This window comes from Adiantum capillus-veneris, chromosome 1, assembly GCF_014529385.1.
Source record: "Adiantum capillus-veneris isolate H3 chromosome 1, ASM1452938v2, whole genome shotgun sequence".
NCBI classification, from domain to species: domain Eukaryota; kingdom Viridiplantae; phylum Streptophyta; class Polypodiopsida; order Polypodiales; family Pteridaceae; genus Adiantum; species Adiantum capillus-veneris.
The window spans coordinates 73864951-73888020 of NC_140931.1; the positions used below are offsets into that span (position 1 = coordinate 73864951).

General features: G+C 40.9%; 1 protein-coding gene across 1 annotated transcript; it reads right to left on the reverse strand.

Annotated features, from left to right (window-relative positions):
- Nucleotides 1-22088: 22088 nt before the first annotated feature.
- LOC147464973 (antifungal protein ginkbilobin-like protein) lies at nucleotides 22089-22609 on the reverse strand. The gene has a single exon (XM_086510557.1). It carries the CDS (start codon nucleotides 22495-22497, stop codon nucleotides 22129-22131), a length of 369 nt encoding a protein of 122 aa, XP_086366683.1. The 5' UTR covers nucleotides 22498-22609; the 3' UTR covers nucleotides 22089-22128.
- Between the last annotated feature and the right edge of the window lie 461 nt (nucleotides 22610-23070).

A 23070-nucleotide genomic window follows, 5' to 3' on the forward strand; every position in this document is an offset into this window, starting at 1 on the left:
TAGGATGCAAGCAAGGTGCAATGACCCTCTTTCCATGCATTTATTGATGCCACAGTAAAGTCTCATTAGGAACTAAGGGCAAGGGTAAGGATAAGGGTGGCAAAGCTATAGTCAACTCTATGAAAGGTAAGGGTAAGGGTGGCAAAGCTGCAGTCAATTCTGCGAAAGGTGTGACCACTACACAAATAGTGGGTAAAGCACTCCAAAAATGGTTTCAAGGTATCCTTAGTTGTAACCAGAGTGTACCCCCTAATCGAGACATGGATGATCCAAATTGGGATCCTATTCTACCGATTCCTCTGATAAATGTGCATGTGTGCACTCTTCATGCCCGTCTACAAATTCTTGACAAGTTGTTGATGTTCCATATTAATTATGCTTGGAATATGGAGCCTGCAGAAAGAAGGGAAGAGTGTATCAGATAACTTGAATCTATTCTATCAAGCGTTGGCCTGCATGGTGGTACAATAGAGCTATCAAAGGATAGGAAGGCATCTGGAAGTACACAGGATCGTCCTAATAAAATATGTATGGGGGGTAATAAAGCTAGGCATATGATTTCAGACTATTCTAATGCTCAAAGTCCCAATGAGTTTCAATTGTGGAAAAAGGTGTGTGACATTACCACCTACAGAGGTAACGAAGCAGCCCTAGGAATTAAGCGTGCTCGTGTGTGGTAGTCTGTAGATAATATTTTTTGTTTTCTTGAAATGGAAAATCTAACTTTTGCTGAGATATCCACTTTAAAGTTTGTAATCAATAGTTTCATAGCGTAAATGGTGGATGCCTTGGGGGAGACACACATAACACATTACATGGTGGGTTGAACACTTTGTCTTTGGAATAAAAAAACATGTGTTTGAACTAAATGTTTATATTTTTGCAGCATATTCTTTTTGCTCATAGCTCATTTTTTCTCGACACATTCAGCTCATTCAGCATGTGGAGTAGCCAAGGAATGGAGCGCTCACACTATCAAGCAAAAGCTGTGTATTTAAAAAATACAAGGCATGGAGGTGGGAGGAAAGAGAGCAATGCCTTATACAAAATGTTCAATTGGTTCTACAGAGATTTAGTGGGAAGAGAAAGGAAGAAGACTAGAGTGCAAAGAAGCTTGAAATGCAGAATAGAGAAAGTGGTTAGCATGAGGCGATCGCAATCATATCATGCTTTTAGTGCAAAAAATCGATTTCGACGGTGGTTGGCGACAAGGCGACGAAATGGCAGACGTTGGGTGGAAAATCAATAAATTTTTGACACTAACCATTCCCATATTGAGCATACATTGTAATGCCATGTGATTTGTTGATGCCCCAATCAGTGGTTTCATGTAACAAGTTTTGACAATTTTGGAGTTATTTTGGATTTTTAATGGTATTATTGAGTTTTTAAGTTTTTTTTTAAAAAAATAATACTTTGTAAGTCAAAACTCACAACTTGAAGTTCATTTCTTGTTTGCACATTCTAGAAGATCCACTCGAGCACAAACGCACACGCACTCACATCTTGCACCACACATGGACGATTCACACGAGCAGGTTGGCACTACGCACAATAATACCACCACGACCACTCACACCGCAGAAAATCTGCAGCACCTGGAACCCCATGCAGAATCCATGTCCCCAACCACAAGTGGATAACACAGTGCCCCAGCCTGCTCCAAACACCCAAGAGCTTCCCCAACCATCAAATCTAGATGATCAAAGCAACATGCGATACATATTTGGAGGTCTTGACGATTTAACCCATGCCATTCGCACACCTCTTCTGTTATTTTGGGTGAAGGAGGAAAAGTATGCAAGTAAATGAGAACTATATAATAAAAATGACTAAGAGAGTAGGAGCCGTTTTTTTTTGTTTTCACAAGGGTGAGGGTGAAAATGTGGGGGTGATTTGTATTAAAAAATATATATATATATATATATATTTAGGAGATTAGATAGTGTACACATTGGCAACAAACATATACTTATGGTGCAAGAGGATAAAAGAAAGCATACATAGCCTAATAAAACACACACCTAGGTATAAATATTTAAATAAAAAACCAAAATAAATATAAAAAATCCCTATATTTAGGCCCTATATACAATGACATATTTACACACAAAGAGGTCATAATATACTTTTCGTTTTTATTTAATTTATTTTTTTGGCTCAACTAGCCCAGTGGTTAGCTAATTGAGGGTTTTTAAGGAGATATGGGGAAAGTCGCGTAGCTCACACACGCCTATGTACAGTGAAAGGGTGAGGATAACCACAATGTTTGAGTGATTTGATAGGGTGGGATAGCTCACTATGGCAATTTTGGATAGCCAAAAAATGGTTATCACTGTAAATCTTCTATCTTGTAAGTGACTTAATGAAGCCTAACAAACAAAAGGGACTAACAATACTGACAAAAAGGGGGCAAATTAACAATCTATTCATCTATCGTGATCAATGTCTATATGAGCAACCAGGGGCCAAGCCAAATTTTGGTCATCATTAATGGTTCTAGATGTGTTTGGTAGCTAGAAGATGCTAGCAATACCCATCAGTCATGTCCAAGACCGAAATCCAAAACGCTAGCTTAGAAACCCAAATACCAGTCCAAATCAAGCCAAGCTTTGTGTTGAGCAAATACTAGCTAAGGGTGAGAAAAAAAGGGGATAAAAGTCCAACCGCTAGCCAAAAATTTTATTTTTCAAATTTGAAGCTATGATAGCCATCTACATATCCTGTACATCATGTATATGATTTTTGAGGCGAGATAGACAATGATAACTTATAGATGGTCATCTATTTTGAATGATGTTGGATAAAGCCTTTTTGAAGCAAGTTTTAACTTGGTGACATAACACCAAAATTTATTTACACACACTCAAAAGCAATGAAATTAGTAGTGAAATTACTCTATTCTAAATTGCATCATCTATTCGCTAGCTTAGGTTATCGATCCCCGGTAACAGCGACAAATGTTGGGGGCCTTTGTAGCGTCACTTAATGACAATTCAAAACCAACAAAATTTCAATCTTAAGATCGGCAACCCGGATAGGGCATGGAAGCATGAGCATCATTGGATGTATTGAATGAGAGGAGTCAAGAGAATGCTCTTCCAATGCAATATAGATTATCCATGAATCCCTGACTCTAATCACACCATAATCATCAATCAAGCATCACCTACACATATTAAGCCCACCAAGTCCAACTTGCCATAGACTTGAGTCTCAAAGCACTCTCTTGACAAGCACACACTAATTGCATTGGTGTTGGCCTCTCCAATCACCACATGCCAATCAAGGTACTTAATCAAAAGCTACACACACAAGGGTGAATGGTGCTTGAGTCTCATTAAACCCATCCACACATGAGCAAACAGTATGGCACATACTCTAATCACAAGATTAAGAACCTACTTAATCAACCTAATTAGAGATGTTAAACATCACAAATCAAGTACTGATAGAATGATAGGAGTGGTCAATAAGCAAGAATTCATCACCACACACTCAAATCTAGAATAATGAGAAGGTGAAACTACTTCATGTCATAATGGAATATAAAAGAATTAAGACTAATGAATAATTAAGACTAATGAATAATGAGAAGGTGAAACTACTTCATGACATAAAGGAATATAAAAGAATTAAGACTAATGAAGAAAATAGAGACTAGATTAAGAAATGCTTCTCTAATTACAAAGGATTAGCACTAGCCTTCTAAGCATGGGTATTAAGCTCTAGGCCATCCATAAAGCGAACACACAAGAGGGAGCTGTCAAGAGTGGATACTCAAGAATGAAGCCTCTTTACAAAAAAGGCTTTATTATTAAGGCATGCACCACAAGCCTTTCTACTATGGGATTAAGTTGAGTCCTTTAGCTAGCATATACAATTTGGAACTCCCAATTAAGCCCAAGACTTTATACAATGTGAATAGAAAATATTGTGCACATCCATAGCATATCCCTTGCTTGATGCATAATCAGTGTAGCATGTGTTAGCCGCTGCTAACATTTCTTCTGGATTTTATGTATTTATTTTTTTGATTTGTCAAAGTTTGGGTGGGGAAATTTACTGAGGTTGCTATATAAGCAACCTCTTCCCTCTGTTGTATACAAGTTCATTTATTTATTGACAAAGTTGATTGGTTTAAGAGACTTTGTCTCTCTCTCTCTCTCTCTCTCTCTCTCTCTCTCTCTCTCTCTCTCTCTCTCTCTCTCTCTCTCTCTCTCTCTCTCTCGTGTGCTCACTCTCCTTGGTCTCTACACTTCCACATTGTTGACTTTGACAGATGCGGGTAGTGGTCTCTATGTAGTGCAAGTAGATATTAATATAGCCCTAGTCCTACACCATCTTTAATTGGAACATGAACATCCTTCCTAGGATAACATTGTAGTTATTCCTAGTACCATAATCTACTATAGTAAATGTATGTGAATACTCAATTACATAAGAAGTCATTACCACATGTTCTAGGATACCAATTGGCTTTCCAATTATATAGCCATTCTCTAGTTGCAATTTCATCCGAGTTATTTTAAGGGCAAGATTTCCCCATTCCTCCCAAATCAATTTAGTAGCAATGGCAACCCCCGCTCCACTGTCCAGGGTTGGTATGGTTTGTACTCCATGGTGCTCTATGGATAGTGTGGTGTTCCCTTATTCACCTTTGTAGTAATCACCAATTTTATTTATAGGAACTGGCTTTGCATCCTTTCTGGGTTGGTTCCACTCCTCCATTTCCTAGTTTAGAGTTTTAGTTGGGTTTTCCATAATGGTTTGAGTAGTCTCAATCAACTTTTTGCACATCTCCAGCTAATGCTTTTCCCATTCTGCATAAGGATAAGTCGACCATCTATGTTCCATCAGCTATGCATATAGCAAGGCTATGTGTTGTTAATGAAAATGTTTCATTGTTTGTACCTAGAAGTGACTTATTGTTTCACATTCTATTATGGTTCAAATGCTTCAGCATGACTTGCAAGTAATTGCAGTAAAAAGTATTTAGTTTCTTCTTAGAACTATTTACACTCCTCTTTTGTGTGTGCTATGAGAATCATATTCTCTATAAGTGTTGGCAAATATGATCATGGATATGCAAGTTCAGATCTCTTTTTGCTAAATGCATGCAAACTAGGTGTTATGGGCCCTAGTGTCTAGCAAAGGCTGATTTGGAGCGGCATGCACATTCATGACATAGATCTAACAATCACCAATAGAGGTCATGGCATGGTTTGAGTGCTTGTTGATCTTTCATGCTATAAACCATCCATTAAAGTTGTTTAACAACACTTGTATCTTAGCAATTTTGAGTAGGTATCCGACAATTTTTAGCCTTGAAACTATTCCTGATACAATGTGCTCAAAATGGGCTAATAAACTAATTTGACTAGAACTTAGGGATCTATTGTGACACATAATTGAAATAAAGAGGGTTAGTTTCAGTCTTAGAGACTCATATTATCCACATGTGGAATATGTCTCAGATAAGGCTCTCTAAAAAAACAACATCCTTCAAGTACATGATGTACTTGTGTGTGGAGGTAATTATAAACACTCTATAATGTGAGCAAGAGGGACACTCACTAACCTTGCTCCACATTAGCTAAACCAAACTCCTTGAGTTTCAAGACTATGTTGTATCTTATGTAACACATTTGTCAAAGAAAACCCTACATATAGGTCCATAGATGCATAATGTAGAAATGTATTTGGGACACTTCAACCCAAAATTCTTTGCTCTTACATGACATTGTCATGTCTCTAAAGAGAAGAATGGATGAAATCATGCAAGCTTATTCATCCAACTTGAAAAACTTAAGTGATACATATTCAAAAAGGGAAGAATGGATGAAATCATGCAATCTTATTCATCCAACTTGAAAAACTTAAGTGATACATATTCAAAAAGGGAATAAAATCACATCATATGCATACCTGGAGGTTGAACATAACGCTAACTTATCTGTAGTCATGTGCACTTTGCAAACCGGAAAGATGCAGCTGGAAAGATGCCTTACCACAAAAAAAGCCTTAAGAAGGTAATATATTGGTGAATTGTTGAAAAATACTAAATAAAAGATTAGTGAAAAAAAGCATTATAAATTGGTACCCATGGGTGTTGTCTAATTTGAATTGTGAAACAAAATTATTCCACCTAATTTTTTTGCCGAAGAGATTGGTTTACGCGATAAAGTTCTTGAGTCTTTGCGATCTGTTTGTAGGATGAATGTAGTCCCCAAGAGATAGTGTTTCCACGTGTCTAGGGCATATAGAATGACTAGTAGCTCTTTTTTTTATTTTCCCAATACTCACTTATCGAAGTTGGGTATTCATTACAGATCCACTATGGAATGAAAAAGATGAAGATAATTTGACTAACCTATGATGTCTCTTTATTGTCCAAGTTGCTCCATGGAGTAAACCGGTGTGTAAAGGATAGGAGGCTAAGGACAAAGAGACATATGAGCAATGTGCACCAATTGTGGATGATTGAGGATATCGATCTTGAAGTAGGTGATCTTGGTGAGCAGATGCCTAAACCTAAAGACGAACAATCATATACTGAGATAGATGCAAAGATGGGTGGAGCCGTGGAATTTGATGACAAAGATATAAAAGTTCAGATAGAGATAGATGTCTTTGGTGCATCAGCTCTCATAGAAGATGAGATATTGACTAGTGGTTTTTGTTAAGAGCTCTCTTGTAATGTTTACTTATGATTTATGAATTTTAATTATTATCCAACAGTGAGTAAAAATTGATTTGTGTTGCTTAAGGTGTTTATTTATGATTAAGTGAACTAGCATATTCTATACATGTTTTCAAATTAGTTTTTGTAGCCATGAAAAATGACAAGGAGCCATACTCTTCAAGATTGGTTTTATTGCTACTTTAGCTTGCATGTCATCTGAGTAGATGGCTACATTTTTCTCATAGTATATCCCTGAGCACTGTGCATATGCATAGACTTTTTGGAGAGCTAGTCCTTCCAGACCAAATACAACTTCTCTGACTCTTGCAACCAGTGTACTAGTTACACCAACTCATGGTGCCACACCTATTATAAGTGTCTCAATTACAATGATGGGTCAAGCTACATTAGAGACTCTGCTCTCTAGTTCTTCTTCAAGATGACGTAGGTCTCCTCATTCTTTTGGTGGTGGTTGTTGTGGGATGGTGTTACGGATGCATCCACACCACTGCTAGAGAGTTTGTCTTTCTCTTCAGTAGAGAGTACACCACTTAGCATACTATGTACACCTTGGGGATCACATGAGTTTGATCCTAGAAACAAGGAGTACAAAATTAGGGATGGGGCATCGGTTATGGTTAGGGCCAAAAAGGCCATGAGATAGAGGGTTTGAGAGCTTTGTACAATGGTGCATTTTTGGTACTCTATGATGAATCATTGGGATGCTCAAGATCAAGGGAGTAAGAATTACATCCGTGATGCCATTCACAAAGAGTATAGGCAAGCGGATGGGTATGATCTGGTCTCTAATGATTGGATCCTAAGTGTGGCTATTGCGATGATGTCACATCATCGAGAGACATGCACAAGAATAATGAGCCAAAACCAGCATGGTTGGATGCAGAGGAGTGGGAAGGGGTCATGCAAGAGATGCACGAGCATCCTGACAGGTTTTAGCAATAGAGAGATCCATCTAGAGTACACTTGGAGTCTGTAGGATCATCTCATCTTAGAAGTGGATGCTATAAGAGTCTTCGGCATGAGTTTGTGAGTGTCGTATACTATTTAAATAGCCTATGTATGTATATATTTTTTTCTAATATTTATCTTATGGTAACATGTTTAGTGTACAGGAACTTGCCACCATGAAGCGTCCTCTAACATGTCAAGAAGAAAAATATGGATTCAAGCAGGGATTGGCAGCTCTTCTGTGCCATCTTTAGGATGAGGGAGAGGCCTTCAACTAAGACACATTACCTTGATGCGAGTATGGTTTATGTATATATTTTGATTGAGTATAGCTCATGCATAGTTAGTTATGGTTATACTTTTGGTTCATGTATAATTAGATGTCAACTATGGTTCTAGTTATATTCATGTATAGTCACTTTTGATTTCGGTTATGATTATGAACATTGTTACAGAATTACTGTTTGGTTATGGTTTTGGAAATTTGCTATGGTTATGGTTTCAAAATCTTGTGATGATTATGGTTATGTTTTTGAAATAATATTATGGTTATGGTTATGGTTTTAGAATCCGCTTAAGGTTATGGTTATGGTTTTGGAGTCATGCTATGGTCATAGTGGTGGAGTTTCTCTTTGGTTAAGGTTTTGGAATTATGTTATAGTTAGGGTTTTGAAATATGCTTAAGGTTATTGTTAGGGATTTGGAGTCATGTTATGGTCATGATTATGGAATCTCTCTTTGGTTATGGTTTTGGAATCATATTATGATTATGGTTATGGTTATGGTTTCAAAAGCTTGTAATGTCTATGGTTTTGGAATCATGCTATGGTTATAGTTATGGTTTTGAATCATGTTATGGTCATGGTTATGGTTTGAGAACTGATTATGTTTTGGGAATCTTGTTATAGTTATGGTTTGCAAATCTTGTTATGGTTATGATTTTGGAATCTTGATATAGTTATGCTTTGTGAATTTTGTGATGATTGTGGTTTTGAAATCTTGTTATGTTTATGGTTTGTGAATCTTGTCATGGTTATGGTTCTAAAATCTTGTTATGGTAATGGTTACATTGTCAATATGTGCTCACAAGATTCCTCAATTTTTGCCCAAAATATAGATGGAGTGCGGTTGCTTCTGTACTCTTCCTTTTGAGTAGAGAGGACTAATTTTTGGTGTTGTAGTATATGCAACACCAATTGCTAGTCCTCTCTGCTCAATTTTTTTTGCAGGTTATGGTGTCAGTTTAGGCGTTTGTATAGGCATCAGTATGCACTATGAAGTATGCATCAAAATCAACGTTGATATTTTCCACCACATATACCAATGAACTACATACCAATGCCTATTCTGATGGTACAATACCAACGCGTATATTCACACTTATACCGACGTTTTGGAATTTTAAATTTTTTTTATTTACATTGGTGTAGGCACTAATTTTTGCACGACATATTGTAGTGTGCTGATTGTGATGCCATTTTATCTAGGCTTGAAGAAGTTGACACTTTTAGGGGAAAATCCATTTTTGGTGATAAAAAGGTTTTGGTTGTAGGACATATGTGTGGTCTATATGGAATACTTCCTTATGAGTACACTTTTTAGGGAGAAAATTCATTTTTGGTGATAAAGAGGTTTTGGTTGTAGGACATGTGTGTGGTCTATATGGAATATTTTCTTATGACCAAGTCCAATTAAAGTCAAAGATATACAAAATCCAAAGGAGACATGCACATTATTTACTAAACTTGGTCAATTTTTGGATACATGCGTGTTTTTCTTTATTTGGTTGTCACTCTATGAAGTCCCTTAACCTTGAATGTTTTTATATTGAGGTAGAGATAACCCTATTATACATATGTTGTAAAGGGCTAGGTATAAAGATGAAGAGGACATGCATACCACAAGTGATGATCTTGAGGGGGGTTCACTATATAAATATCTTGTATAGCACATGCATTTTAGAGGTATTTATAAAACCCCCTATTTTACAACTTTTGAGGTATATAGAGATCCCATTAGTACCATGTTTCTCAATAAAAAGTACATTAACACTCTTACCAAGAAAGAGGGATGCAGTGATCCATTGAAGATCATGTGTGTGCACTCACGCACGCGTGCGGATGTAAGCGCACGCGCACGCACACACACACACACACACACACACACACACACACACACACACACACACGCACACGCACACGCACGCGCGCGCGCACACACACACACTGATACCAACACACACAGTGGAAAGGAAGGGAAGAGAAGGGGGGAAAGAGACAAGACAATGGGAGCAATGGAGCTTTGAATTCCTTTCAAAAAACATAGTGATACACATTCCTTCTCTACTATGTCTTCTTCTACACACTCATGAGCCAAAGTTGTCCAAAACATGCAAATAAATAGGCAGAAAGGGGAGCTGTGTATAATCCATTGGTCAGTATTGAGTATACTGAAAGACATCTTGGCTTGCTCAAATAGAAATAAGTATTGATTCTTGGGTAGAGATTGAAGGGTTTTAATCTCTACCCATTTGCTATTCCTATGGTTTTTAATCCATTACTTCAAGATATCAGCTAGGGGACATGGTGCAACAAGTGGTTCTATAATAGATCTGATTGAAGGCTACAACTTAGCTTCAAGAGTTTTTTTAGGGGTACAAAGGTGTGCCAATGGGCATAAAGAGGAGGAGAAATTTGGCTTTGGTTATGCATCACCTTAAGTATTCTTTTGTCTTGAGGGGTTTACTCTGTGTAAAACTACCATATCACGTGCGTTCAAGACATGTTTGTAAAACCCTGTATCTGTGAATTCTTAAGGAATATATTGTACCCTTTTCTTTTAGAATGTATACATTTTTTTCAAGTTTGAGAAAATAGTATTCTTCTGTATATATATTTATGTAAGTTTGAAGAGCTTTGAGTACCCTTCTGTTGAACTCACATGATAGGTTACATTTTTCTTAGGTGACCTCCCCGAGTCTTCTGCCCACCATCCTCCTAGGAGCTTAGGGCCTCTTTTTGCAAAGTTGTGTGGAGTTAGTTGGTCCACTCAAGACATAACACCTATTTAACCAGGGTATCAAGGGGAGGAATGATAGACAAAGGTGAAGGAACATTCATGAACATGAGAGAGCAATGAAGTAGATGGTTAGAGGGACCACAAGTACGTAGTGAGGGTGCATGATGAAAGAAAAAGATCTCGGGAGTACGTGAAGGGACATTTATTCCCATGATTAAGTCAATGAGGGTGTCTTACAAAGTGGATGGTATACCATCTCTTCAAGGAATCTACAAGTAGGGGGCTAGGGTTTCTCTATTATAACAAGGGTTTCTCTATTAAACTCTTGTTACAATACATGGTAGTGTATTAACAATCGACCAATATGTTTATATTCTAATTGGGAAGAGTTATTTTCTCTCAAGGGTCACTATGTATAAATTATGTATATCACGTGTTTTTAACTCCTTATCTATGAGTTTAAAAGAAATAAAATACACCCTTTTTTGCTCAATCTATAAAACAAAAAACTTAATTCCATTTTATGGTACCCTTACGTATGTGAAAATGTGAGAAAAAATGAAAATTGATAACCCATCCTACTGCACTCACGTGATAGTCACATAATTATTAAGTGAAGCCCCCGAGGTTATTTTACCATGGAGACATAAGATTCAGGTTGGGAAATGTATTATCTATTACAAACATACATGGTATACATGGCACATTAATTAGTTTAAAAATTGAGTATATAGGTTAAGAAGTTGATTGGTCTATGAGTGGCACAAAACTACATACTTCATGCAAGGACAAAGACACTCAAAGTGCCTTGAGATGATGTGTCATAGTCTCAAAAAGGGTCTTGGCTAGCAACTTTGTCCTCATGTACACAAGGAAAATTTAGCTTTTGCAAATACCTTAAAAAGGCCCTCAAAGTGGAGAATTCTTCCTTCCCTTTCCTTAGTTACCTCGTACGTAGCAGTAGATATTGGGTTTTTAAGGAAAAGCTCACTGTTTTGTATGCTTTTGAGTACCCTTCCAAACCATCCTCTATTGTACTATTGTGATATGATGTGCTATAAACTACAAATCCATTAGAATGTCCTACTCACATATATATTTATAGCTACATAGCAATTATCATAATCTGCATGTTGAAATTAATGCGCATCTCTCAACTTGACCCTAGCTAAAACAAAGACCAATGAATGGGGTTTTGATGAAATTTAATTACATATTATAAAAAAAAAACTATCGGTCCTTTCTTTGCTTGTTTATTACCACCTTGTTTTCTTGGAATTGTTAGGACAAGGATAGGACCAAGGGGCTTGGCCTCCTAGGCATGCAAGGTCTACGGGCTCCTAAAGATAGATGAGAGTATATAAGAGGAGCATGTTGGGTGGAGAATAGCATGTGTTATTTCTTGGTCCTCAAAATGGTATCAAAGATATGAATCTTTTGGAAAAAGATGGTGCCATGGAGGAGTTTCATGAAGCTTGCATGAGTTTCATGTGCATGACCTCTCTCTCACACACAAGCAATTCCATGGCAGGGTCCGAAAAGGGGAATAACCACGAGTGAAAACCATCAGGGAAATTTTGGACTCTCAAAGGGGCCCTATACAGACTTTGACTTTTTCTCTCTTATCCAAAATGGGTGCACGGTAAAATTTCAACAAATGAAATCAAAACTTGGATTTAGAATGTACTCATCGAGATCTAGCCATTGATATATAACATGCCATCAAATTCCTTATATTCTAGAAGATTCCATTTTTTTATGTGACAACTCCATCTTATAAATGGAATCTCTCCCCACATTTCAGCTTCAGTGGGGAGGCCATAACTTCTACAAATCAACTTCAAATTTTTCAGAGTTTGGGAATTTAAAACCTACTTTCTAAGATCTTTCCAATGATGCGTTGGTTGATAGGGTTTTGACAAAGCGTTTATGTACTTCACCAAGTTGCCCAATTGGATAATATAGACATGTGCTTAATGGCTAATGTGTTTGAGGTGCTTGTTGTGCTTAATGACTAAGGTGCTTGATGTGGTTGTCATGTTTGATGACTAAGGTGCTTGAGGTGCTTGTCATGCTTAATGACTAAGGTGCTTGCCGTGCTTGATGACCAAGGTGCTTGTCGTGCTTGATGACCAAGGTGCTTGAGGTGTTCAAGTCAAAGATTAGCCCTAAACGTAGGGGCATGAGAGATAACACACACACACACACACACACACACACACACTCAAGGCAAGCCCAAGACTCAAAGATGCATTAAGGCCACATGTCAAGCCCCTAGAAATATTGCTCTCATAATGTGATTGAATCCTATTGGATGACCTATAGGAAGGTCCCATTAGGGCCAAAAACGACTCAAAAAGGGTTTTTTGTTAATATAAGGATTAAGAAATAGTCCAATAGTCATTTGAAATGTATACAAAAGTATGGCACTCTTGTCTCCTCCATTGTTGGTTCTATTTTGACTGAGAACGCCTAAATGTCTTGATCATAAGGCTGAAACTGCTATATTTAGGTGCTTTTGACGAGTGATCTCATTAAATTTGCGACCCAAAGTAATGAAGTCTCATCTTTTATTCTATTTTATATTTCACAAAATCGTTGTCAAAAGATATGAAATATATGTCAGAAGGCTCTCAAAACAAGGCCATTAATGACAAATCACCTACTTTTTTCAAACGAATACCTTTTTCACTCTCTCTCTATTTTGTGAGAGGTTTAAGTCTTTTCATCTCTATATTTTCTTTCTTCTTCTCTAATCTCTGAGTTTCCATGACGTCTTCTGCACGTTGCCCTTCACATAACATAACTTCTTGTGACTTTCATAACATTGGTGCAACCAACGTTGGTCAAAGCTAGGAAGTCCTCTATGCCAACCAGAGGCAGTGGGCAAGTGAAGTGAAGAAGGCTAGGGCAGGTGCCAAGGACCTGGGCAGCCAACGGATAGCGGAAAAGTATGTCTGAAGCGGTTTTTTAGGCCAAAAGTGCTGCGAGATGGTCCAAATGGGATAGTAGATGAAGATGTCTGGAATGCCAAGTCAATGCTCTAAAATGTAGTGTTAAAGGTGCTCTAGAAGCCGGTCCAGACGGCTCATCAAACAGAGCCCCGTTGTGCAAGATGTTGCAGTTTAAATGTAGAGTGTGTTGTAGATCCCCGGCGGACAGGGCAACTAGGGACAGGTGGCTCAGGTATGTGCTAGTGGATACATGTGTAGTGCTCAAGTTGGGGAGCATGACTGTCTTCTCGGATTGCGAATCGGAGCTCGGAATAGCAAGTTATGGCCAGTTGAAATTTTTTGGGGGGCCAGATTTGAGCCACTTGGCCTCAACACCATCTATCAGTTTTTTGGCCTCACCCAGGGTTCTCGGTGATGGTGTGCACTATGTCAAACTAGATGGAGTCGACGACATGTGAATCTGATGTCAAAGCGCGGAGAAATGACTATGTAAAGTTGGCAGTTTGTGGTGAACGCGGAGGGCCAGATGTTTTTCTCCAGTTTGGGGGGCTCCATTCAAGGAGAAAACAAAGACGGTTTGCAGAGCCGTTATGTACCCTTGGAATCTAGGATGCGGGATTTCGGTGGATCCTCACTGGGTGGCTAGGGGACACGTTGAGCCCTGAAGGACAGCTGATCAAACAAGAGCAATAAATGAGGTTTTTTTAGAGGTTTTTGTGCATTTTAATAGAAGCTTGAGGTCCATGGAAGTAGGAGGTGCCACGTGGTAGGCAGGGATTATCCCACATTCATAGGAGAAGGCCAAATCCATAGTGTATAAAGGCTAGGCCATTTGGCCTTTCGATGCTATGAGGTGGAATGGGAAGGCTTGGACCTCCGTGAGCTATGGAATTGGGCGTTGTCGGTGCTGTGTTGGCGGGCGGTGGCCCTGCGGGGTGGAGGTGCCGGTGTCTTGGCCAATGTCGGTGGCGCACGGCAGTGTCCGTTGGTGGGAGGAGGTGGCGTGTTGGCCAACGGTGAATGTGAAATGATGATGTGGCAGGCAACTCGTCCCGCGGCCCAGTTGGGCTCCAAGTTTTTGAAACAACAAAGGAGGGCAATCGCGACCTCGCTATTGCCTCCCCCTTGCATGAAAGAGGGCGGTCCCGCGGCACTGAAGTGAACCCGAGAGAAGGCCCGAAGGCAGCCGGGAGACTAGGTGGCAAGAGGAGGGGTTCCCGCAGCAGGACAACAAGCATAGAGAGAGAGAGAGAGCTCGAGGACAAATGAAAGGGGCAAGAGGCCATTCCAAGGCCGGCCAAGCAAAAGCAAGGGTAAATAGGCAGGTAAGGTCCGGGATCAAAAGGGGAGACCAAAGGAGCAAGGACAAGCCAAAACAAAGCCAAGCAAGGTAAAAGCTAGACCAAAGGGGTGAAGGGTAAGAGAGAAAAGAAGAGAGAGGTGGCAGGAGGGGGCGGATAGAGAGAGAGAGAGAGAGAGAGAGAGAGAGAGAGAGAGAGAGAGAGAGAGAGAGAGAGAGAAAGTTAGGCTAATAGAGCAGTGCAAAGCTGAACCCCCAAGGGGTAAAAATGAAAGCGGAAAAAAATGAAAAATGAAAAAAGTGTCTAGGGGCAATAGCGACGTCGCTATTGCACCCTCCCAAGTGCAAAAGAGAGAAGGATTGAACAGATGAAGCAAAGAAATGCCCCCTTCCCAAAAATACCAACTTAGGGTACGAGATGGACCAATGAGGGGGCGATTTCCCAAATTGAAGACCCCCCCATAAAAGTCAAATATTAATAAAATGAGGGGCTTTTGCTTGGATTTTTTGGTGCCGTTTTGAAGCCTACAAAGAGAAGCTCTCTGACAGAGGAGTGTGCCTGTCAAAGCCCTTTGTATTGTATTTTGAAAATGGCCATGATGATGGCAGTGTGAGCCTATGTATGTGCTTTGTGAAGTGCAATCAAACCACTGTTGTCCCATCTTGTTGTCGTCTCCCCTTCCCCCCTTCTCTTTCTCTTGCTCTAGTGTTTTCCCTTGGTGCCAATTGTGTGGATGTGTGCCCCCCCCCCAGACCGACGGTGTTTTGTGTGAGAGAGTGAGATTGAGCAGCTGTGAGTGTGTGTAAGGGTGGAGACAGGCCGTGGCAGTAGGTGTGCATTGTGTGGTGGATTTGTGGAGTGTGTGAGCAATGAAAATTGAGCAGGCAGTGGTCTGCTAGTGTAAAGTGTTTCTTTGAAGGTGTTTTTCAAGAGGGTAGGGGTGCTATGGATACCTTGAGCTATTGAGACGCCCTTGTGTTTGTGTCGGGCGTGTTCCCCCATTCCCCCTCTCCATCTTTTGGTGCCCCCACTAAGGAGTATGCTAATGCTGCTAGTTGATGTCAAAGCAGTGATTTTGGTGATGCCAAAGGTGCGGCCTTTGAAGAGCAGGTGCTGCTAGTGATGGCTTGGGCGGGATTTCCCATTTTCACTGGGGTTGGAGATGCAAAAACGTGGCTCCAAGACTATGGGTTGTTCGTGTTGGAAAGTGGTTTATCAAGAGAAGATGGTGTGGTGCAGGTTTTCCCGCTCCTGGTTCGTGGTAAAGCGAGGCTATGGTTTGATGGCCTTGGTGAAGAAGAAAATGCAAATTGCGAAGCCCTGGAGGTGGCTTTGTAGATTGTGAAGCCCTAGAGACGGCTTTTCAAAGTAGATTTGTTGCGGATGCGCAGCTGGATAAAGTAAAGCGGAAGCTAGACAAATTAAAGCAAAGCTTGGAGGCTTTTCAAAGTAGATTTGTTGCGGATGCGCAGCTGGATAAAGTAAAGCGAAAGCTAGACAAATTAAAGCAAAGCTTGGAGAGTGATTTTCAAGCATTCAAGTGGGAGTTCGAAGCCCTTTGGGGGAAATTGATGAAGGTAACTACTGCAGAAAATGACAATTTTTTGAAGTTGAGTAAATTCATGGATTGTCTACATGAGGAAGTGCGAGATAAAGTGGAGGTAGATGACCCAATGTGTATGAGGAGGCGGTAGCTCTAGAGAGAGGGCAAACCAAAAATATTTTAAAGAAGCGCGAGGCTAAGCAGGGTTTGCCAAATGCAATGATGCCAAGGTAGTGTAATGCGGTGGTAGCCGAGCAGGAGGTGATGCAAAGAGAAGTGCAAGTGCGAGAAGAACCAAGGGTTCTTTGGCTACAAAGAGATAGGGTGGTTCCTATGCCGAAGATGCCGGCTAGAGCGGTTCCAATTGTGGAGGAAGTGTAGGTGGTTCCAGAAGGGACAAAGGATGTGATGCCAAGTTCCAGTGTAGCTATAGAAGTTCCGCTGAGGTGCAGTAAAGACCAAAGAGTGTGGTTTGCAGACGAGGTCGAAGCGATGAAGCTAGAGGAGATTCTCGAGCTTGAAACGGAGGAGGAGACTAAATCGAGTGACAGTAGTTCTATGGATGCAAGCACGAGTTGGGAGATCGAGTCATCCCAATCTAGGTATGATGAGTTCAACCTCTTACATGTGAGTGGAGAGGTAGTGAATATGTCCACGGAGTAGCATGAAGTGCTTAGTGAAGACCAAGTGGAGCAGTCTAGGTCTACATTTGATGAAGAGCAGGTAAAGATAGTGTACGGTGCCATGCTAATGGCCATGTTGACGAAGATAGCAGTAGAGTATGCCAAGGTGGTGCACCAGGTGAAAAAGTTTTCTGAAAGGGTTAGAGAAATTGTACCTATGGAAGAGGACGAGGAGGATGTGATAGAGAATGAGTTTCTCTCTTCCTTGGCATAGCTTGATGATGCAGCAGTAGAAGAGCACGTAATTGCAACGGACAAGCAGACAATGCTTATTGACCTTGAAGGGCCAATTCACGAGGAGGAGCTCAACGATTCTAAAATTGAGTTCATGAGGTGAGAAGGGCAATGCGGAGTCAAAGTTAGAGGTGCTTCCTATGCAGTAAGTGCCCTCTAGGACAGGTGATGCGGATTCCAAGATTTCTAGGGAGGTCTATGAGTGGTGGTTGAAGGGGATGCTAATAAAATTAGCTGTGTAGTATGATGTTGAGTAGGTACAGGATCTGCTAGACGAGGATCTAGCCTTACATGGATGGGAGGGCGGGTTAGATATGTTAGGTATGTTTGGTACAAGTGATGATGCAGGTAGGTCTTTGGATGGTGAGCATGAGGGTGCTCTATTTGGTGTTCTTGGAAATGCTTGGTTGCGAGTGGACAGTTTTTCGATAAGTGCTTGGAGTGGTAGAAGTATGATACTAGTAGTTTGGCTATGCAGTTGGATATGTGTCTTGGTGTGGCACTATGCAAAGCTGTTATACAGGTGGACGAAAGAGACCAATGCAAGGTGTTTGACCCAGGCGGTTGATGACAGGTAAAGTAGGGGGTTGGGCAACCTACATGAGCAAAGGTGGTGGGTAGCAGATGCCAGTTTTGTACATATGGTGGGTGTTTTGCAGTGTACAGAGAGTTTGTTTTTGGTGTGTTTTTTTAGTGCAATAATCCCATATGTGGTTGAACATAAATGTTCAACTAGGGGGTGGGCAATGATGGTGCAACCAAAGTTGGTCAAAGCTAGTAAGTGGTCTATGCCAGGCAGAGGCAGCGGGCAAGTGCAGTGCAAAAGGTTAGGGTAGGTGCCAAGGACTTGGGCAGCCAAAGGATAGCGGCAAAGTATGTCTGAATCCGTTTTTTTACGCCAAAAGTGTTGCAGGATGGTCTAGATGGGATAGCAGATGAAGATTTCCAGAATGCCAAGTCAGTGCTCTGAAATGTAGTGTTTAGTGTGCTCTAGAAGCCAATCCAGAGGGCTCGTCATACGGAGCCCCATTGTGCAAGATGTTGTAGTTTAAAGGTAGAGTATGTTGTAGATCCACGTCAGATAGGGCAACTGGGGACAGGTGGCTCAGGAAGTTGTCAGTGGATACATGTGTAGTGCTCGAGTTATGGAGCATGCCTGTCTTCTTGGATTGCGAATCAGAGCTCGGAATAGCAGGTATGGTCAGTTGAAATTTTTCCAAGGGCCGGGTCTGAGCCCACTTGGCCTCATCGGAGGATATGCCATCTATTAGTTTTTTGGCCTCACTAGGGTTCCCAGTGATGGTGTGCACTATGTGGGACTAGATGGAGTCGACGGCATGTAAATCTGAGGTCAGAGCGCGGAGAGATGATTATGTAAAGTTGGCAGTTTGTGGTGAACGCGGAGGGCCAGATGTTTTTTTCCAGTTGGGGGGGCTCTGTTGAAGGCCACGACGAGGACGGTTTGCGGATCCGTTATGTACGCTTGGAATCTAGGATGCGGGGTTTTGGTGGATCCTCACCGGGTGGCCAAGGGACCCTTGAGCACTGAAGGAAAACTGATCAAACAGGAGCAAGAAATGAGGTTTTTTTAGAGGTTTTTGTGCATTTTAATAGAATCTTGAGGGCCATGGAACTGGGAGGTGCCACATGGCAGGTGGGGATTATCATCTCTATTGCACCCTTCCAAGTGCAAAAGAGAGAAGGATTGAGCAAATGAAGCAAAGCGGTGCCCCCTTCCCAAAAATACCAACTTAGGGTACCAGATGGACCAATGAGAGGGCAATTTCCCAAATTGAAGACCACCCCCCCCCCCCCCCCCCCCATAAAAGTCAAAAATTAATTAAATTAGGGGCTTCTTTCTTTGATTTTTTGGTGCCGTTTTGAATCCTGCAAAGAGAAACTCTTTGATTGAGGAGTGTGCGTGTCAAAGCCCTTTGTATTTTATTGTGAAAATGGCCATGATGATGGCAATGTGAGCCTATGTACGTGCCTTGTGAAGTGTAATCAAGCCACTGTTGCCCCATCTTGTTGTCGACTCCTCTTTCTCCTACTCTGGTGTTTTCCCTTGGTGCCCGCTGTGTGGATGTGTGTGCCCCCCCTGGACCGACGATGTTTTCATGTGTGAGAGAGTGAGATTGAGCGGCTGTGAGTGTGTGTAAGGGTGGAGACAAGCCGTGGTAGTAGGTGTGAGTTGTGTGGTGGATTTGTGGAGTGTGTGAGCAATGAAAATTGAGCAGGCGCTGGTCTGCTAGTGTAAAGTGTTTCTTTGAAGGTGTATGTATATATATGTATATATACATAAATACATATATTTGTGTGTGTGTGTGTGTATATCTATACACACACACATACACACACACATATACATACATATATATATATATATATATATATATATATATATATATATATATATATATATATATATATATATATATATATATATATATATATATATATATATATACACATATATACATACACACACACACATATACAAATATATATATACACACACATATATATCCCTTAGAGAGAGAAGATGCTCCCCATCTCTCATTAACTCCTCCTCCTTGAATGCTAAAACATTTCTAATAATAGATTGCGCCCTTTCCACTAGCTTCGACGTTAAGGAAAGGCATGGGAGAAGCCTCTAGTGATGTGACAGGCGAGCAACTTCACTGCATGAAAATAGCCAAGAGTGGTCCCAAAATATGATGGGCAAGTCCGAGCTTTCCCATATCTCCCTCCTTCCATGCTCACTGCCTACACCCCATTTTCCCTTTCTTCCCTATATTTTCACATTATTTGCCCCTATGTTTGGCTATGGGTAGCCATCAAGTCTTTGGGTGCCCTTTTCCACTTATGTGCAGCCATTAAAGAGGATACATGTTGAATAAGCCTCGCCAAGCACATTATGTCTCCAATAACCTTCGTCTTGCAATGTTGTGTCTTGAAAAGCAAAACAACCCATAACTTCTTTCCTCTCCCATGTTTTGCATATTCCTCAAGATACTTTAAGTGACAACATTTTTGTCAATAAACTATTCATGCACTTTTATTCCTTTTTGAAGAGCACCACATTTGCATACTTATCAACCACAACAATACCAAGCTCATTAACTCCTCCTCCTTGCATGCTAAAAAAAATTCTAATAATAAATATCACCCTTTCCACTAGCTTGGACGCTAAGAAAAGGCATGGGAAAATCCTCAGGTGATATGACAGGTGAGCATTTCACTGCATAAAAATAGCCAAGAGTGGTCCCACTATGATTGGAAAGTCCATGTTGCACAAAACATCATGAGCTTTCCCATATCTCCCTCCTTCCATGCTCACTGCCTGCGCCCCATTTTCCCTTTCTTCCCTATATTTTCACATCATTTGCTCCTATGTTTGGCTATGGGTAGCCATGAAGTCTTTGGGTGGCCTTTTCCACTTATGGGCGGCTATTAAAGAGGATACATGTTGAATAAGCCTCGCCAAGCACATTATGTTCTCCAATAACCTTTGTCTTGCAATGTTGTGGCTTAGAAAGCAAAACAACCCATAACTTCTTTCCTCTCCTATGTTTCGCATACTCCACAAGATACTTAGTTTAAGTGACAACATTTTTGTCAATAAACTATTCATGCACTTTTATTCCTTTTTGAAGTGCACCACATTTGCATAGTTATCAACCACAACAATATCAAGCACTCTGTTGCTTTAAAAAATGCATCACGTTTGGCTAGTACATATCAACCAAAGCATTGTCAAGCACATATTTCTTCTTCTATCCGTGTTCCTATTGTGTATATATCTCGCAATCAATGTACTCCAAGAGACTACATTCTTCCAAACTGTTAGCTCCTCTGTTTCTTTTGTCCTCTCCGAAGTGCACCACAATTTGCATACTTATCGACCATAGCATCGCCAAGCACTCTTGTGCTTTCAAAAATGCATTACATTTGGCGCACACATCAACCAAATCATTTTCAATAAGAACATATTTATCCTTGTATTCATGCCCCTATTGTATACATACTTGGCGATCAATGTACTCCAAGGGACTACATTCCAAATTGTGGGCTCCTCCAGCTCTTTTGTCCTTTCGAAAGTGCACCGCAGTTGACACAATTATCGACCAAAGTGTAATAGGACCTTTTTTTCAAAGTTTTAGCAATAACTTTGCTTGAAGCAAAAAAGGAAGGCACAAGTGTTGGAGGCATGGTAATTTGAAAATCACCGTTTGTTTTTCCTGCATCAGCAAGGAGCCGTCAATTATAGAAAGTGTTGTTAAATCTTAAGGTCTTGATAGAAAGGTTTATTGCTGTGCATTTTCAAGGCTTCTTAGACTTGATGTTGCCAATCTCTCAAGATATGTGTGTGGCATCGAAGCTCTCATGGCTTCACTTTTGCAACCTGAAAAGAAATATGGCATTGTACGTGATCTTGGCAAGGTACTTTGTCGTAGGAATTTGATTCGGCGAGGCCAAGATAATTTTGTAGTTTTCTTTTCTTTCATTGGCAAGGACTCCAAAGACTCAAGAGAGCTTTTCAAACTGTTTTTCTACAAGGTATTATATTTTAATGCTAACCATAGCATTGCCTCATGGATTCGGACATAAACATGCATTATACCTTCAATTTTAAGCATCCATCGCCCTTTATGCCTACCATTTCCCTATTGTAGGATACTTTCAGTTACAAGGTAGCAATGATTAATGGCTAAAGAGCCCATATGTGAATTTTTGAAGACTACAATTCATGATTAGGGGCATATAATCTTCTATACAAGCCTTCATATGGATCAGTCATTGGGCGGGCGGGCGGGCGGGCGGGCGGGCGGGAGGCCTGGCAGGCGGCCTGGCCAAAGGCGGGGGAGTCACTGCCGCCGACGCGGGTCTTGAAGGAGAGGGAGGGCGTGAAGGGGGCGTTTTCCGCCAGCTGCTGTAGCAGAAATCCCAGATGGCCCCAGAAGGGGCTGCCCTGCGGGATCATGCCGCGCGGGTCGCAGGTGGATGACACAACGGTGTAATTGTAAGAATCAGCGCCCACGATCAGGAAGCAGGCGGGGCTTGCCTGTGCAATGAGGAGGATGAGCAAAAGGGTCGCGCAGCTCTTCATTTTTGTGTGATTGTACTCTTGGTTTATATTATGCAGGGAATGAGGGATGCAATGCCATCACCCTCGCCCCCCCTTGCTCTATTTATAGCTCCTGATCGCCTGCATGAATGCAGCAGGCATACGCGCACGCCTGTGGATTTTGGAGTCAAGCCCACCTTCACATACATACCGTTATCTACAGTTCTCACCTGCACGTGCCTTTCCCCCAATTAGGCGCCCCGCCCAAAGTCCCAAAGTCAAAGAAAGTCTCTTCACCTGGGCTCCTCATTGACTCTTCCAGACTGCGCCAGTTCTCCTCATCGTGCTCGTGGGTGCCCTTTACGCACTTGGGCATTGAAAATCCAACACTATTGTTAGTACATTTTCAACCATTGAAAATCCAACACTATTGTTAGTACATTTTCTCTTAAGCAAGTGCAAGGCCCACACAAACACAAGGTAAAACCCCTCTCTCTCTCTCTCTCACTCTGCGAGAGAGAGAGTGTGTGTGTGTGTGTGAGAGAGAGAGAGAGAGAGAGAGAGAGTCTCTCGGTGTGTGTGTGTGTGTGTGTGTGTGAGTGAGAGAGAGAGCAA